We start from the raw sequence: 15958 nt of genomic DNA, 5'->3' as shown, positions 1-15958 counted from the left end.
TATTCAATATCTGCAAAGTGGAGCGAAATGATTTTTAATATTGACAGAAGAGTGGGCGTATCAAATAGAGATATGTGCACAACTTAACGGACAGTTCACAGGTTTTGACACAGCAAGATAAAATACAAAATGGAAAGCCCGATAAAAACGACTAAAAAAAAGTTTTAAAAAACAGTCGGAACCTAACCTCTGCTTGGAGAGTACAAAGTTCATGTCTTTGCAGTTCATACGTGAGAAGTCCATGGCAGTGGGATACAACTAAGCCGAAAGGACCCGGTACCCCAATGGCTCGGCCCGGTACTATTCCATTTAGAGGCACGAAGACCACGTACTGAAGACCACGTACAAACCTTAATACTGAAGGACCCTTCACTCCCTGTTCTATTTTGTACAGTCCCCAGCTTTATGCTGAAAGACCTTCCACCACCATGCCATGTGTACTGTCCTAGGCCTGTACACTCCCTAGCTATAGTATTGAAGGGACTTCTCCAGTTCTGTACTACTAGTATCCTCTACACATTCCTTAGCCTTAGTGCTGAAGGACCCTTCCCCACAATGTACTATCCTGTACACTCCCCAGCCTTATATCAGCTTATATGCTGAAGGACCATCCCCCACCGTGTACTACCCTGTACACTCCCTAGCCTTAGTGCTGAAGGACCCTCCGCAACCCTGCAATATCCTTTGTAGGGGTAATAGAACGATTAGCTATAGCTTGGTGTATTTTTCGCTCGAAGACGATTCATGACAGCCATATGCATATACATCTGCTTCGTGAGGCGTCCCAACCACGCATCTGCTTAAACTAAGTTAAAGAAACGCCCAACCACATATCTGCTTGAAGAAACGCCCCAACCACGCATCTGCTTGAAGAAACGCTCCAACCACATATCTGCTTGAAGAAAGTCCTCAAATAGCACACATCTGCTGGACGAAACGTCCCAACCACACATCTGCTCGAAGATACGCACACCATAGGTCAATGACCTGGGATGCAAATGAGTCCCGCTAGTCACGTGACTGTCTCTCGCCATCTTGCCCAGTCTGACACTAGCAGCCGCCGCGCTCTCGTCTCACGGTATGTCCCAAATCTTCCTCAAATTTCTCTTCTATAACTCTATGATATAATACACCGTACGATTATAACGTTAGCTGAACAATTTTCCTTGGTTATGCAAAGATTTGAGCATTCTTCTATGTGAATTTCAGCTGAAATTTGAATTATAAAATCAGCTGTACCTTGCCGGTTAGGTGAAACTTGAAGGTGACCTCTTTCTAAAATATAGCTGCACGTAGACCACGTCGGATCCGCACGTTAAAATATTCATCAACCTCGGTTTGTGTCTTCAACATTTAAGAGATTCTCTACAAAATAGAGAACTTTAAAAGATGACCATACTTTCTGAATTCCACAACGTGTTAGATATTTGTTCTGATCAGTTGTTACTACATGCCGGCATGTTCGGCCCCTCCCCTTTTGCTATGTAGAAATGTTGAATTATGCTTTTTTTTAAAGTACTGGATATTGATAATAGATGTCTTACTTCTGTCATTACTACCTTATGATACTACTTTTGTTCAAGTCTTATATATCTTTATATAGGTTTATGATGTTTCTGTTTGTTCAAATTGGATCGATGCAAAATAAAATAAATTTCTGCCCGCATTCATATGTAGTGGACGTGACATTGAAAAATGCTGGGATTTTGAAAGAAATGGTAAATCCACACAATTGCAAAAATGCAAAAGTACAGAAAGAATTGCACAAATGTACTGATGGACTGTGAAATTTGAACTTTGAAAATCGTCACTGATGTTGCAGTTTACTTTGTGTTTTTATTACTTGGCATTGGCAGAAGATATTAGAATTATTAATAATGTTATTTTGAATTGCAAAAATAGACGCGCTGTACATGTATCAATCAAGCTATAAAACGTTAGGGATTGGATTTAGACATTCAGCACTTTTTTGCCAATAAACCCATGAACCATGACACAGTAACTGTAAGTTATGACCCAAGTTACTATTTTAACTTTATAAGTTATATTCTGGAGTATTGCCAGTGTTCAGGGTTACCAAAGAACATTCATGCCATGGTGTTGCATATGAAAAAAAAAGCTAATCTAAGTCAGTACCTTTTATGGTATGTACTAGTCCTACGTGGTCTACATGTATAGCCTGATTTGCAAATGAGAGTATCCGACCTCTTTGGTCATACAATGGAGGTCATACGACACCTTTTGTCTGTAGTCTAACATCCATAAAGCAGATCCAGACATCGAAACGTTGGATGTGAGTACTGCCCTGCTTGTGTTTAAGAGAATTTTACTATATGGGAACTTTTGTCTCTGTGTAACAGGAATTTTTATGACTTGTCATATGTCTAACCTAGAGGTAGCATACAATGGGCCCTAAAATACCCGTTCAGGGATCGAAATACTTTTTTTTTGCTACATGCAAAATTGCAAGTTGGCAAAAATTTTACGTGCAATTTGAAAAATTTACATGCAAAATACAACTAGTCTATACTGCAATGTTTTTAGCCAGCATCTATGCTTTGGTGGAATTTTGCTGCTCAGGACTGATAAAAATTTTGCCCATTCTATCCCTTTTGACTGACAGAAATCGGCGCATAAAAACATAGACGAACTTGAAATTTTGGAAAGATATCCACTTAATATTTCAATAACAAACAAGGAAGGAAAAAGAAAGACGTCCATATGTCGTTCTGTCTAAGAGTAGGGTGTCTAATCCCTCAGTTTTTCACTATAGGCCAGGTATTTTCAACATGCAAGATTGCAAGTTCAGAATATTTTTACATGCAAATCTCAAAAATTACATGCAAATTGCAAGTTAAGTATGTGTATTTCGAACCCTGCCCGTTGTATGATACCCCCAGAGCCAATTTACAGGGAGAAGGGTGTCATATGCTTGTGGACGCATGACCTTGTCCTATATGCTACTTTCTATGTACAACAATTTTCCTCATGCAAATCTTGTAGTGAGTATCGATCTTGAAAATTTGAGCCAATTCCAAGTTCACACCCCAGTAATGCTAACTATGTTGGCATCCAATATCAGGTAAGCTACTTGGTTTGACATGATGTATTGCATAGTGTGCAATTTCAATAAATCTACATCTAAATGCTAACTACAGTCAGGGCTGCCACTATGGCCTGTCCATTCATCCTGGGACGGAAATCTGCTTGTTCGGACGAACACACAAAAATTTACCCTTTCCGTCCAAAAATTTCTGATCTTCAAGTTCATGACATATTCAATGACAAAATTAACACCATGGCCTCTGAATTAATGAGTGCAAAGGGAAAAGGATCAAAACAACCCATTAGCAAAAAGACTACTGGAGAGGACACTAAAAACCAGCAGGCAGTCACTAAAAAAGGTAAAAAAGATAATTAAAGGGACCACCAAAAAGTGGTCACATTGCCAGCTGGTCCTTATGCAGAAGAAGTCACTTGTAACTTAAGTTGTAAATGTTTGACAGTATTAATTTCAGTTCTAAAGGAGTATAGACCACAATTGGATGCTGGTCACATCTAAAACTTAAGCTGACTTACAACCTGCAGTAGCCCAAAAACTGGCTGCACTCCAGCATACTAGTATAACAGTAACTACACAGTCATGTATATGTAGTACCAATGCTGTACCATACAAGTAGTTCCTGTAAAAGAGCACGGACCAGAATGCTAACAATATAATGAATTAACATATAGAAAGATCCTCAAAAATAAGAGTGTGAATACCAACATTAATCAAGACTATTAATTAATCTGAAAAGAATTGAAATTTTCCTCATATGAATTGTTATTGATGACAGATAGTCTATAGACCATTGCAGTCATAACTTAGTGAGACTGTAATCGCTAGCTCCAGTAACCCCTGCCCTCAACAAGGCTGTAAAAACATATCACTGCTATTTTGAGCTCTAGGCTAGACCAATGACACAGACAGTAGCAACAAGTTCTTTGTGTGAATTGTGTCAGTATTCTTTTTCCTCAAAAGAACAATTTTTTTACTGAAATTGGTGAAGCAGCTGAACATCGAATTGAGGACAGATTCGCTTTTTTGTTAGCTTGTACTGTAGTGTGATACAGCTTTGCAATGGCTCGCATGTTTACCCAAGCACACCGGGTCACCCATGTTTTTCTCGATAAGTGTTATCTTTTTTTACGTGTAGGGGTTGGGCACATCTGAAGGTCCCTCATACACAGTGCCACCGGCTTTGTAAAACCATCCAAACAAGACCATAGCACACCCAGGTCAAAAGATACAAAAAACAGAATATCTGCTGCAGTACCAAGGTCACAATACATTACCAGGGGGCCCTAATATCGTGGAAATCCATCCAGAGGTTCTTGAGTTATGCTGACCACAAATATCTAGATCTGGAAACACAAACAGACAGGCACACAGACAGACACACAGACAGACAGACACACCCAAAACTATATCTCCATTTTTGATGGAGATAATACACATGTGTAGTACAACATGTCAGAGGTTGGGCCAGCCCTAGGATCGAAATCTTCAGCTATGTGAACATTGAGAAATGATATATAAAGTATTAGTACTATAGTACATATACCCTGACTAGCCTTCTTTTGTTTACATTCAATTTACATCTGTATGTTTTTGATTCAGCAGAAGCCACCAATAGCCAGCCACCATGTCCGGGATTAGCAAGATCCACGCTCGTCAAATCTTCGACAGCCGCGGAAACCCCACGGTAGAGGTCGACCTGGTCACAAGCAAAGGTACCGAACCATGAACTTATGGGTATTCATTTTGTTTATTGATTTGGAATAAACTTTATTATTATTATTTATTATTGATCAAATTCTTTTCAGTCCACTTACTGTTTTGGAGCCCATGTTGTTGATTTTCCTTGTTAAACATGTACTTTTAAGCTCATGAAAATAGATTTTCAACAGTTTTATGTCTTGCAATACTGTAAATGCAGAAACTTTCGCGGTGGATTAATGTTCGCGGTTTTTGCGGTGGCCGCTTCACCGCGAACTTAAAACCACCGCAAACATTTTTCCAGGACAGTAAGCCATTACAGTGCATGGTGCTACCGCGAAATTAAAACCACTGCGAAAAGTCCCTTATGCCGCTACCGCGAAATTAAATCCCCGCGATACATTTACAGTAGTGTACCGGTAGTAAATTTCCTGTACTATTTTTATAATTTATCAACGTGCTAGGTTAAGGTACAATCAAATTCCAGTGCTCGAAATCCATATCTTGTTGGCTTCAATGTTTGAAAGATTGAACAAAACCAGTCATTACTATAATCATGTACATGTACCCCGTGTGCTGCAGGTCTGTTCCGTGCTGCGGTACCCAGTGGTGCTTCCACCGGTATCTATGAGGCTTTGGAGCTGAGGGACAAGGATCCTTCCAAGTACCTGGGAAAGGGTAGGTTAAAGGGGCATTCCACTCCAGAAGGGAGTGTTATTTTCCAATAGATAATGTACCAATGAATACATGATCAGTCGACCTTTTGTGGTATTACATTTGTGGCGAATTACGCAACGTGTGTTTGTAAAACAATATGACACTCCCTAAACCCATGCAGACCCTACCCATGTATTCCCTGTACGTGTAGACACTTCCTTTATCGTGCATATTTTCGGCATAAATGAGGGGCGCTTAGCACACCATGATGGTCAATTGTTCACAAGATATCAAAGAACACATCAAAAGACATGTTTTTCTAAGCGCCCCTAAAATTAGCTTTGTAACCTGACTTAAGATAGGCGTTGTCAGGCACATTGTATTCAGCCATAGGCTGAGATTGATTTAATTTAATTAGAGGGTACTTGGGGAGTTTTGTAGAAGACTGAATGCTTTTTGACGCGCGTTGGGCTAATGGGTTCTCTTTCGTATAATGTTACATAGCATACATTTGTCACTTCTACAATTAATATCTATCGGAAACTAACAGTCCCATCTAGAGTGGAATGCCCCTTTAAGGAACAAGTCAAAACATGACTACTTTTCAGTTGCTCAATGTAGACAGGAACTAAAATTACCTGATGTGGTAGATTGTATATGACTTCTCGAATGTACTCGTGAGTACGGTTTGACAATCATTTCTGCATCCAAACTTGTTTATCACAATATCAGGTAAAATATTTGAAATCTGCCAGATCTGTTGGAAGAAGACAATATTGTGTATTTGTGGCATCACCAAATATCAACCAATAACGCTGACTTAGAAACTCATTCTTTCACTAAAAAATTAAAGCCTGTGTTTCATCAGTCTGCATGCCCTCCATGTTGGAAGTTAAAAATCTGAGCACTAATTTGCTTAATCAAGTTAATGGAGGATTATTATAATATCTATATGTAAGATGGGTCAATAGTGAAAAGGGCAAGGCAGGCAAGCAGAGTCAAACTAAGAGTTCTAAGACTTGAGTGTGAATCTGTGTATATAGAATGCTATTGCGTTGCCATATGAACTTAGCCTCGTATCCAGCAGTATTATAGCTCCAGAGTCTCTTTTCTCCTTTTCGCAAATACGGACAAATTTGCGGAGAGAGCACAGAACACACCCGGGAGCTATGATACGGCTGGATATATACCAGGCTAGTACAAGTAGTATATACTATTATGCACAGACGTACTTACAACAGGTCTTGATTTCATGCCACTGACTGTGGTGTCAGTTATTTTGAAAACTGCTACATGTACTGTGTTCCTTCCTTAGGTGTGAGCAAGGCTGTCTCCAATATCAATGACGTCATTGCTCCAGCTGTCATCCAGAAGGTAAGGAAAATTTCTAAAGAAAAAATATACATATCTGAAGATCTCAGTTTCAATGTTATATTAATTATGTACATTTATCTTGATCCGGAAAGAGTCTAGCACAGTTGAAGGGCATTTTTGCAATTTATTTAACTAAAAAAACTGCCCATCTCTGTCCACAGAACTTTGATGTGACCAAACAAGAAGAGGTTGACAAGTTCATGTTGGAGCTGGATGGCACTGAGAACAAATGTGAGTAGATCAGGGCTCTAGCCAGCTCGAAATTTTTTTCCGTCAGCCAATTTCCATTGTCGCGAAAACACTATTCCAGGAGTTAGAGAGACAGAACACACATTGTCAACAATCATAACAATAGCAAAACAAACTGTGTGTGGCTTTTACGGCCGTGGACGGCATCCCCAAGCTGCCTGTAGATTTCACCAAGGATTTTTGTCTGACAAGTTTGAACAAGGTTGACGGATTGGTTTTAAAATTTTTCTGTTACTCACACGCAGCAAATTTCCGTCAATTGACGGAAAAACGGACGCTGGCTAGAGCCCTGGAGTTGACTCCTTACAAAATTTCTGGTCATTGAGAATATAAGAAATGCTATGTTTAATCTTGTATAACCTAATTAAACACAAACAATCTTGATTCTGAATGCCCCTCTTCACAGTAGCAGTGACTGTAGAATGACAATTTAGCTAACAACTAAAACTCTCCAAAGTAGAATTTTATTGATTTGTAAGTGTTTGTTGTCTTTCAGACTAATCATAGATTCAACTTATAACATGATGTTGATAGGTCATATACATGTAGTAGTAGTAGTGGTGGAGATATGCAGTGTATGTAGGCCGTATACAATTTCTATTTTGGTCACTCAGAAGTTTCCATAGAGTGCAAAGGGTTCTAAGATAACTTTTGTGTACTCTTTCCTTTTGAAAAACCTTTTCACATCTTTGATAGGTCATATACATGTGGTAGTAGTAGTAGTAGTGGAGACATGCAGTGTATGTAGGCTGCATACAATTTCTATTTTGGTCACTCAGGAGTTTCCATAGAGTGCAAAGGGTTCTAAGATAACTTTTGTGTACTCTTTCCTTTTGAAAAACCTTTTCACATCTTTGATAGGTCATATAGTAGTAGTAGTAGTAGTAGTGGAGACATGCAGTGTATGTAGGACGTATACAATTTCTATTTTGGTCACTCAGGAGTTTCCATAGAGTGCAAAGGGTTCTAAGATAACTTTTGTGTACTCTTTCCTTTTGAAAAACCTTTTCACATCTTTGATAGGTCATATACATGTAGTAGTAGTAGTAGTAGTAGTAGTAGTAGTAGTAGTAGTGGAGACATGCAGTGTATGTAGGACGTATACAATTTCTATTTTGGTCACTCAGGAGTTTCCATAGAGTGCAAAGGGTTCTATTAAAGATAACTTTTGTGTACTCTTTCCTTTTGAAAAACCTTTTCACATCTTTGATACGTGTAGGTCATATACATGTAGTAGTAGTAGTAGTGGTGGAGACATGCAGTGTATGTAGGCTGCATACAGTTTCTATTTTGGTCACTCAGGAGTTTCCATAGAGTGGAAAGGGTTCTAAGATAACTTTTGTGTACTCTTTTCACATCTTTCCAACAGCCAAGCTTGGAGCCAATGCCATCCTGGGAGTGTCCCTTGCCGCAGCTAAGGCCGGTGCAGCCCACAAGGGTGTTCCTCTGTACCGCCACCTAGCAGATCTGGCCGGTAATACAGATGTTATCCTGCCTGTCCCTGCCTTCAATGTCATCAATGGGGGAAGCCACGCTGGCAACAAACTGGCCATGCAGGAGTTTATGATCCTCCCAACTGGTATGTACATAGAGGGACCGATGTTTGAATATAGTCCCATGTGCCATGAGAATGCTTGAAACTGAATTATACTATTTTAACAAGACCAAGCTACTCAGATAGTCTGTTTGGAGTCCATATTATATTGTCTCTGTTGCAATTTTGAATGAAGTCATGTATTTAGAGTACACACTTAGTAAAGTTGTAACAGCTGTAAACGCAACCAGGGTAGTGCTCACATCCAACGTTTCCACATTGAGTTAAATATTTTGAGTACAGTCAGCACTAAAAATTACATACACCTAAGTCAAAGGCAACTGAAGAATTAACTTGGTCTATATCTGCTTTACAAAAATGTACTCCTTCAAGAGTGAAGTTAAAATTTTTTTTTTTTCATAAGAATTCAGTCTGGACCAAGGACAACTCTTTTCTATTCCATTTCTCCTCTTTTCTATTCCATTTGTTTCTTGCATCTACATACTGTTTTGGCTCCCTAGCAGTTTTTGTTGAAACTGCAGTGGTGTTTTTATTGTCGGAGACTTATAGGATACTAGTAACTCAAGAAGTGTTGAACGGATTCCTCAATTTCTCCATTTATTTCTCCCAGGTGCATGAAAGATATTTTTTTTTTTTCATAAGAATTCAGTCTGGCCCAAGGACAACTCTTCCTCTTTTCTATTCCATTTGTTTCTTGCTGTTTTGGCTCCCTAGCAGTTTTCGTTGAAACTGCAGTGGTGTTTTTATTGTTGGAGACTAGGATACTCTAGTAACTCAAGAAGTGTTGAACGGATTCCTCAATTTCACCATTTATTTCTCCCAGGTGCTTCTTCCTTCCGTGAGGCCATGCAGATGGGGTGTGAGGTGTACCACAACCTCAAGTCTATCATCAAGAAGAAGTATGGACAAGACGGTAAGCTTGGAGAACATCTGCAAACTACAGTGGGCACACATTAGTGTCTACAAATGATAATGGTATACGTATACAGAATCTTAGATATAGTTTGAGATGATAGATTTTGATTCACATAGAGATGAGGAATTTAATAATTGTTTGGAGAAATTCTGCTGAACTGATCGTCATGTATACGTACCTGCATATGAATTTGGTAATGGCTACTGGTACATTCAGTACTGTACTTTTCTCTCAACTCTTCTCTTTTACTTTTTCATTTTTACAGCCACCAATGTGGGAGATGAGGGTGGATTTGCTCCCAACATTCTGGAGAACAAGGAAGGTGAGCAGCAAAATTACTCTTGAATAAGTTTTTTTCAGTGTAATACTGCTGCATTTTGTATGTAGACAAGTTTTGTCACCTTTGTCTATGAACCTTATCACTAGGCCTGCTGTCCAGTCTCAAAACTGATATAAAAGGGCTACCATATTTTTTGACTGCATATACGTACTGACTGCATACAGTCAAACCTGTCTATAGCGGCCACTCAATGGACCGGACAAATTTGGCCACTATAGACAGGTGGCCTCTGTATAGAGGTGGTAACTTGTAGATAAAATACCCAAGGGACCGACAAAAAGTGGCCACTTTGGACAGGTGGCCCCTCTGTAGAGGTGGCCCCTAATACAGGTTTGACTGTATATGTATGTTGTTTGATGCCCCAATAACTAGAGCTTAACTACGTGTACATGTAGCTGTATACAGCCTTTTTATCAGTTGATCAATTTTTATACCTTTCATAGTGTCTACTTTTGCAGATAGAATCCATTTGACAGTTTTATGTACATGAGCATGTTGGTTCGTTCGTCCCATGGCCTTTTTAATCAGCTGTAGGGGCAGCACAACATGCTGTGCTGTATCAATAGGCATTTTAGTCCCCTGGCGGCGCCTATCTCCTCTCTGGAGCATGGTGAATGATGTAAATCACTGTGTGGCTGATACGACACGAAGGTTCGCCAGGCCTCCGTCCGGGTGATTTGTAGTGAATCACCGACTCCAGACAGAATGGTTTGCTCCATCGCAGATTCGAACCCGACAACTCTCGGTGCAGATCCGAACATGCTGCCACTGCGCCACGCGGTCACCATGAGCATGTACCAAATTGAATGAACTTTTGGGTTCATTTTTTTGTTTCAGCCCTGAACCTGTTGATGGATGCGATCAAGGCTGCTGGCTACGAGGGGCGCATCAAGATCGGCATGGACGTGGCCGCCTCCGAGTTCCATCGCGACAAGAAGTACGACCTGGACTTCAAGAGCCCTGACGACCCCAGCAGATACGTGAGTAGCGATCATGGTCTTTCTAAACATTTCAAAACAGACAAACAACCATTCTTTTATTTATTTATTTATTTGTTCAGCTGTTTACAAACAGCCAGGGCTGCCCAACTAGCCGTAGGCTATTGCTAAGGGCTAACCCTGTACATGTTCGCACACGGCGGGTTATACCGCCCCTTACGGGGTGACACACCCGTCCGGGTGAATGATGTAAATCACCATGTGCCTGATACGAGACAGAGGTTCGCCAGGCCTCCATCCGGGTGATTTGAAGTGAATCACCAACTCCCGACAGAAGGATTTGCACCATCGCACACCGCACACCGCACACGTGTGGGGGTTCTTTAACGTGCATGGGGTGTGGCTCTCCCCAACCATTCTTACTTGGCAGATGTAAATCTCTCAACAAGAGCTAACTACTAACTGAAAATCGTGACCATAGCTTGTCCTGAACATGAGATATAAAAGCTGTAAGTTAAATGTACACTGCAGTACCACAGAAAGCTGCTAGGGGGGCCCAAATCTATCAATTTTTAATTTCAATATCTACCCATATGCCATGTATCAAGACAATCCATCCAGGCCATCTTGAGTTATCATGTTGACAGACACACACTATACTGGCAAGGGATATAAAAATGAGATTTGAATAGCAGGGCTCGGAATACTGGGTGCATGTGCACCCAGGTGCACCCAAAATTGGAACTGTGCACCCAATTTTTTTCAGTGGGTGCACAGGGTGCACCCAAATATTTTCTTAGGTTTATGTAGGAAAAGATGTCAAGTATTTATGTTGCGGCATGTTACTATTCTTGACATCTAAGTGTTAGAAAGATAATAAAAATGTCTGTCATGTTACTTGTGTAAGAATTTGATAGCTTGTAAATAAATTTTGTTATTAGGTCTTTTTGACATTCTACTTAAATCTAAGTGGTGCACCCAAATTTATTTTGGTGCACCCAATTTTTTAAGCTGGGTGCACCAGTGCACCTAATCCCAAAAATGAATTTCGAGCCCTGAATAGTGAAAATGATATCGATGTAGAATCATTTTAATTTTTGTAAATGTCCATCTCATTTCTGCTGTTACAGTAATAGAAAACTGTGCTAGTATATCATCTTGTAAAGTTAGTTTATGATTTTGAAATTACCAGTACTAAGTCTTGATCCATTTCAGTTTATTTTGTTGAACAATATTTGTTGGATCACTTTGGCTGAAACCTATGGACAAATCAGAAGACAATAAAAGAGAATTCCTTCCTACCAACCCTAATTTTTTCCTTGTTTTCTGCAAGAAATTCAAGTTTTGTCCTTTTTTCCCTGTAGATCACGGGAGACCAGCTGGCCCAACTGTACCATGAGATGATCGCGGCGGCGCCAATCGTTTCCATCGAGGATACGTTTGACCAGGACGACTGGGAGATGTGGGCCAAGTTCACCGGACAGACCGACATTCAGATCGTCGGAGATGACCTACTGGTCACCAACCCCAAACGGTGAGGGCTCACAGCAATTTTGTGTTAGTTTTGCTTGTTGTTTGTTTTGCATTCCTGGTAAACCGCCTTATGGCATAACACGCCAGGCTTGTACTGAACAGTACAAGCTGCATATCCAGACAGTTCACTAATTTTTTTGGGTCCTTTTTTTTTTAATGGTTTAAAACTTGTACCAGTACACCGTACCAGCACCCACCCCTAGCTTTTACAAATAGCTTACACAGTATATCCTCCCAAAAGTTAGTGTTAACAGTGCCTGATGCTTGTATTGTTTTCTGTTCACAGTATCAAGAGGGGTATCGAAGACAAGGCCTGTAACGCCCTGCTGCTAAAGGTTAACCAGATCGGCTCTGTTACTGAGTCCATCGAAGCGTAAGTAAAACATGTTTAACAACCTACATACTGTAGTTATGTACTAAGTATGAAGTTACTATCATTTAGCACAATTTAGATATACATTGTCTGTCTTTATGAAAACTACCCACAGGTCAAGATTCTTTCATTCTTTTATCCTGTTTCAAAGTTTTCATCAAGACTTGACTGCATACCAAATATTATTAAGACAATCCAGTCAGATCTCTCACAGACAGACAAGCATACTTACACACACACACAAACACCCGTACTGAATATAATCATATAGAAGCATGCTCATAGAACAATTTAGATGCAGGGTTCTAGCCAGTGTCCATCTTTCCATCCTTTGACGGAATTTTGCTGCTGGGGTCAGACATAAATTTTGCTTATTCCGTCCTCTGTGACGACAAAAATCAGCATGTAAAGACAGTAAACATAATGAAATTTTGCATAGATGCCATATGAACCAAACTGAATCTACTCAACAAGCAAAATTTGCCTCTCAGAATTCAGGAAATAGCGTTTCAGAGGGCCTTAAATTTCAACTCAATTTATTGAACATGGACAGTCCAGTCTACATGTTTGTAGTTCTTGTTCAACTGCTGTGTCATATGCCTTCTTTACAATTCTAATTCAAAGACAAACACATGTACTTTCAACCTACTTATGTCATGTCCAGACTACATATCCTCGTATTTAGGCCAATACATTTGTAATGCTCTAAAAAAGAGAGAATCTTGTACAGTAACAGACCAACTTGTTAAACTTGCATATTACACTATGTCAATACGCCATTTATGTTCACATTTCTATACTATTTATGTAGTTATAGAACTTATAGAACGAGTATCATTGTATATATATTAATTGACTTGTTACTGTTGCCTTACAATTGTACCATGTAGAAATGTTGTGCAATAAAGTTCATTCATTCATTCATTTTACCAGACTCCCCTAGTACTGTAGCTTGGAAGCTTCTGGCGCTCGATAGGATTTCCTCTCAAAATTCAGGGGATGGAAACAAATTTCAGGCTGGCTAGAACACTGATAAATGTATAAACTTTCCCAAGCTTCTCACATCTTACCGACCAACAAAAAAACAATTTTCTTGCTTAAGTCGTCCAACCCCTTTATCTATGAAAATGTTGGACAATTCATCTCCCACTGCACACAGAAAAGAAGTCAAACCCATTAAACAGCTTATTATAGTAGAAGTAGATTTAGAATAGATGTTATTTCCCATTCCTCTATAAATATCATGTTCCTTCCTTGTTGAGTATACAATTATGTATACAACTTCCTTGTTGAGTATACAACTATGTATACCACGCTGTTTGCAATTAGCCTTTGGGCATGAGTTTGCAATAAAGATTATTATTATAATTTTTTGCATGACAGTTGTAAGATGTCTCAGAAGAGTGGCTGGGGCGTGATGGTGAGCCACCGCAGCGGGGAGACAGAGGACACCTTCATCGCGGACCTGGTGGTCGGGCTGTGTACGGGACAGATCAAGACGGGCGCCCCCTGCCGATCTGAGAGGCTCTGCAAGTACAACCAGCTACTCAGGTAAGGAACAGTCAGTTATCATACAGCAGGGCTCGAAATACTGGGTGCATGTGCACCCAAAATTGAAGCTGTGCACCCAAATATTTTCTGTGGGTGCACCCAAATATTTTCTTAGGTTTATGTATGGAAAGATATCAAGTGTACTAGTATACATCATATTCTTGACATCTGAGTGTTAGAAAGATAATAAAAATGTCTGTCATGGTACTTGTTTAAGAATCTGATAGCTTGTAACTAAGTTTTATTATTAGATTATTACTTACATGTAAAAGTGGTGCACCCAAAACTTTTTTTGGTGCACCCAATTTTTTAAGCTGGGTGCACCAGTGCAATCCCAAAAATGAATTTCGAGCCCTGTACAGTCAAACTTGTTGCAGCCAACCACCTCCAGTTGTAGGCCACATTAAACACGGCCGTTTGAAAAGGTTTAGCATCCAAGAATTAAAGGGAATGTTTTATAGTATCCAACTGGACAAATTCAGAAATATTCGACTTTTTATGATGTCTGACATCCCTCATTGTCTATCACTCAGAAGAAGAATGCCCGATAGCATCTGAAACCTGTTAACTAGATTGAATTGAAAAAACAAATATCGTCACAGACATAGTCTGGTCGATTTTGACAGTGTACATAATATGTAGTCTTTTGTCTGTAGCAACAACCCCAACCATTTATTTCAGTCTCTTAAGTGGTTTTGAGACAAGTTTGACTGTACCAGACTTATACAGCGAAAAAAGAAACTCCTTTTCGTCTTACCTTTTTCTTTCAAGCTATGACGAAAGAAAGCAACATGTTGTATTTTTCCACTCTTCTGTACAGGATTGAAGAGGAACTCGGGGACAAGGCAAAGTTTGCCGGAGTCAACTTCCGCAACCCCACGAAGTGTTAAACAACTATCGTTTCCACAGTTATACTGCAGTGAATGTTACACGTACACATATGAAGCTCTCAGAACTACATGTAGTAGACTGCATTTTGAGTGTGATCATAAGAATGCAAGAAAAAGGTGTTGTAGTAGTTTGACTGTTGGATATCCCTTAAGCAAATAAAGAAAAAAAATACGACGCTGCTCTTTAGTCAAGTACATTACTTGCTCCATACAAATTTAATGTAAGTCATGGATGGAAATGTTATACTTGTTATGCCAAGTGTGCATTTAGTTACTATGAAGAGCTTGAGCGCTTAATTAGATGTACATTATAATGTATGATTCATGCCGAAAGCTGCAAATGTCAGTTCAGTTTCTTCTGTGTAGTCTTCCCTGTGTGTGTTGTTGTCTGAGACAATGAAATTAAAAATAGTGCTATTATAAGCTTTACATCTGAAGAGATTTGAATCCAAGCATGTTGCACATGTCCCGTTCATACCCGAGTTAAGAAAGAAACTACTTCAACTGGTGCTGAGGACACACGGCAGCTGGAATAAACAGTGATGTGGTTCGGATTTCACATTTTTGTTGCCCCGTATTTGTGAGAGATTTGATTTAATTACCTCCATGAAATATCCATGGGGGTGATATTTTCACAAGTCTTTATGTGTGCGTGTGCATTCGTGCCTGTGTGTGTGTTAACTAGATAACTCAAGAATGTTTTAAGTATCGCCCATTTACAAGTTTTCATGCAGCCAATCTGGACCTGAATTTTCTGTACCAGTACCCCACCCCTACGTGCAACTCATACAACCCCAGTCTCCAGCTTTAAGAACCAAAA

The 15958-nt window shown here is 39.7% G+C and overlaps 1 protein-coding gene across 2 annotated transcripts; it reads left to right on the top strand.

Annotated features, from left to right (window-relative positions):
• Window positions 1–969: 969 nt before the first annotated feature.
• LOC118430643 (enolase-like) lies at window positions 970–15697 on the top strand. 2 transcript variants are annotated; one of them, XM_035841626.1, is made up of 13 exons: window positions 970–1078; window positions 4667–4776; window positions 5345–5440; window positions 6735–6793; window positions 6955–7024; window positions 8412–8621; window positions 9421–9510; window positions 9779–9835; window positions 10691–10833; window positions 12156–12325; window positions 12611–12697; window positions 14081–14248; window positions 15069–15697. In XM_035841626.1, the coding sequence occupies exons 2-13, from the start codon at window positions 4689–4691 to the stop codon at window positions 15136–15138; spliced, it is 1308 nt and encodes a 435-aa protein (XP_035697519.1). In that variant the 5' UTR covers window positions 970–1078; window positions 4667–4688; the 3' UTR covers window positions 15139–15697. The 2 variants fall into 2 exon arrangements, with proteins under 2 accessions (XP_035697519.1, XP_035697520.1); XM_035841627.1 differs by having other exon boundaries at window positions 983–1078; window positions 4664–4776.
• Window positions 15698–15958: the final 261 nt, after the last annotated feature.

Source organism: Branchiostoma floridae, chromosome 14 (genome assembly GCF_000003815.2).
Source record: "Branchiostoma floridae strain S238N-H82 chromosome 14, Bfl_VNyyK, whole genome shotgun sequence".
NCBI classification, from domain to species: domain Eukaryota; kingdom Metazoa; phylum Chordata; class Leptocardii; order Amphioxiformes; family Branchiostomatidae; genus Branchiostoma; species Branchiostoma floridae.
The sequence above is the reverse complement of the archived record's forward strand: the minus strand, read 5'-3'. Positions and strand labels throughout refer to the sequence as shown.

Bases quoted from the DNA above. Each gene is read 5' to 3' on its own strand.
- LOC118430643 (XM_035841626.1), top strand. From the start codon at position 4,689: ATGTCCGGGATTAGCAAGATCCACGCTCGTCAAATCTTCGACAGCCGC. The intron at 9,511-9,778 runs GTAAGCTTGGAG...TCATTTTTACAG, and splicing joins GAAGAAGTATGGACAAGACG to CCACCAATGTGGGAGATGAG. The intron at 14,249-15,068 runs GTAAGGAACAGT...TCTTCTGTACAG, and splicing joins AAGTACAACCAGCTACTCAG to GATTGAAGAGGAACTCGGGG.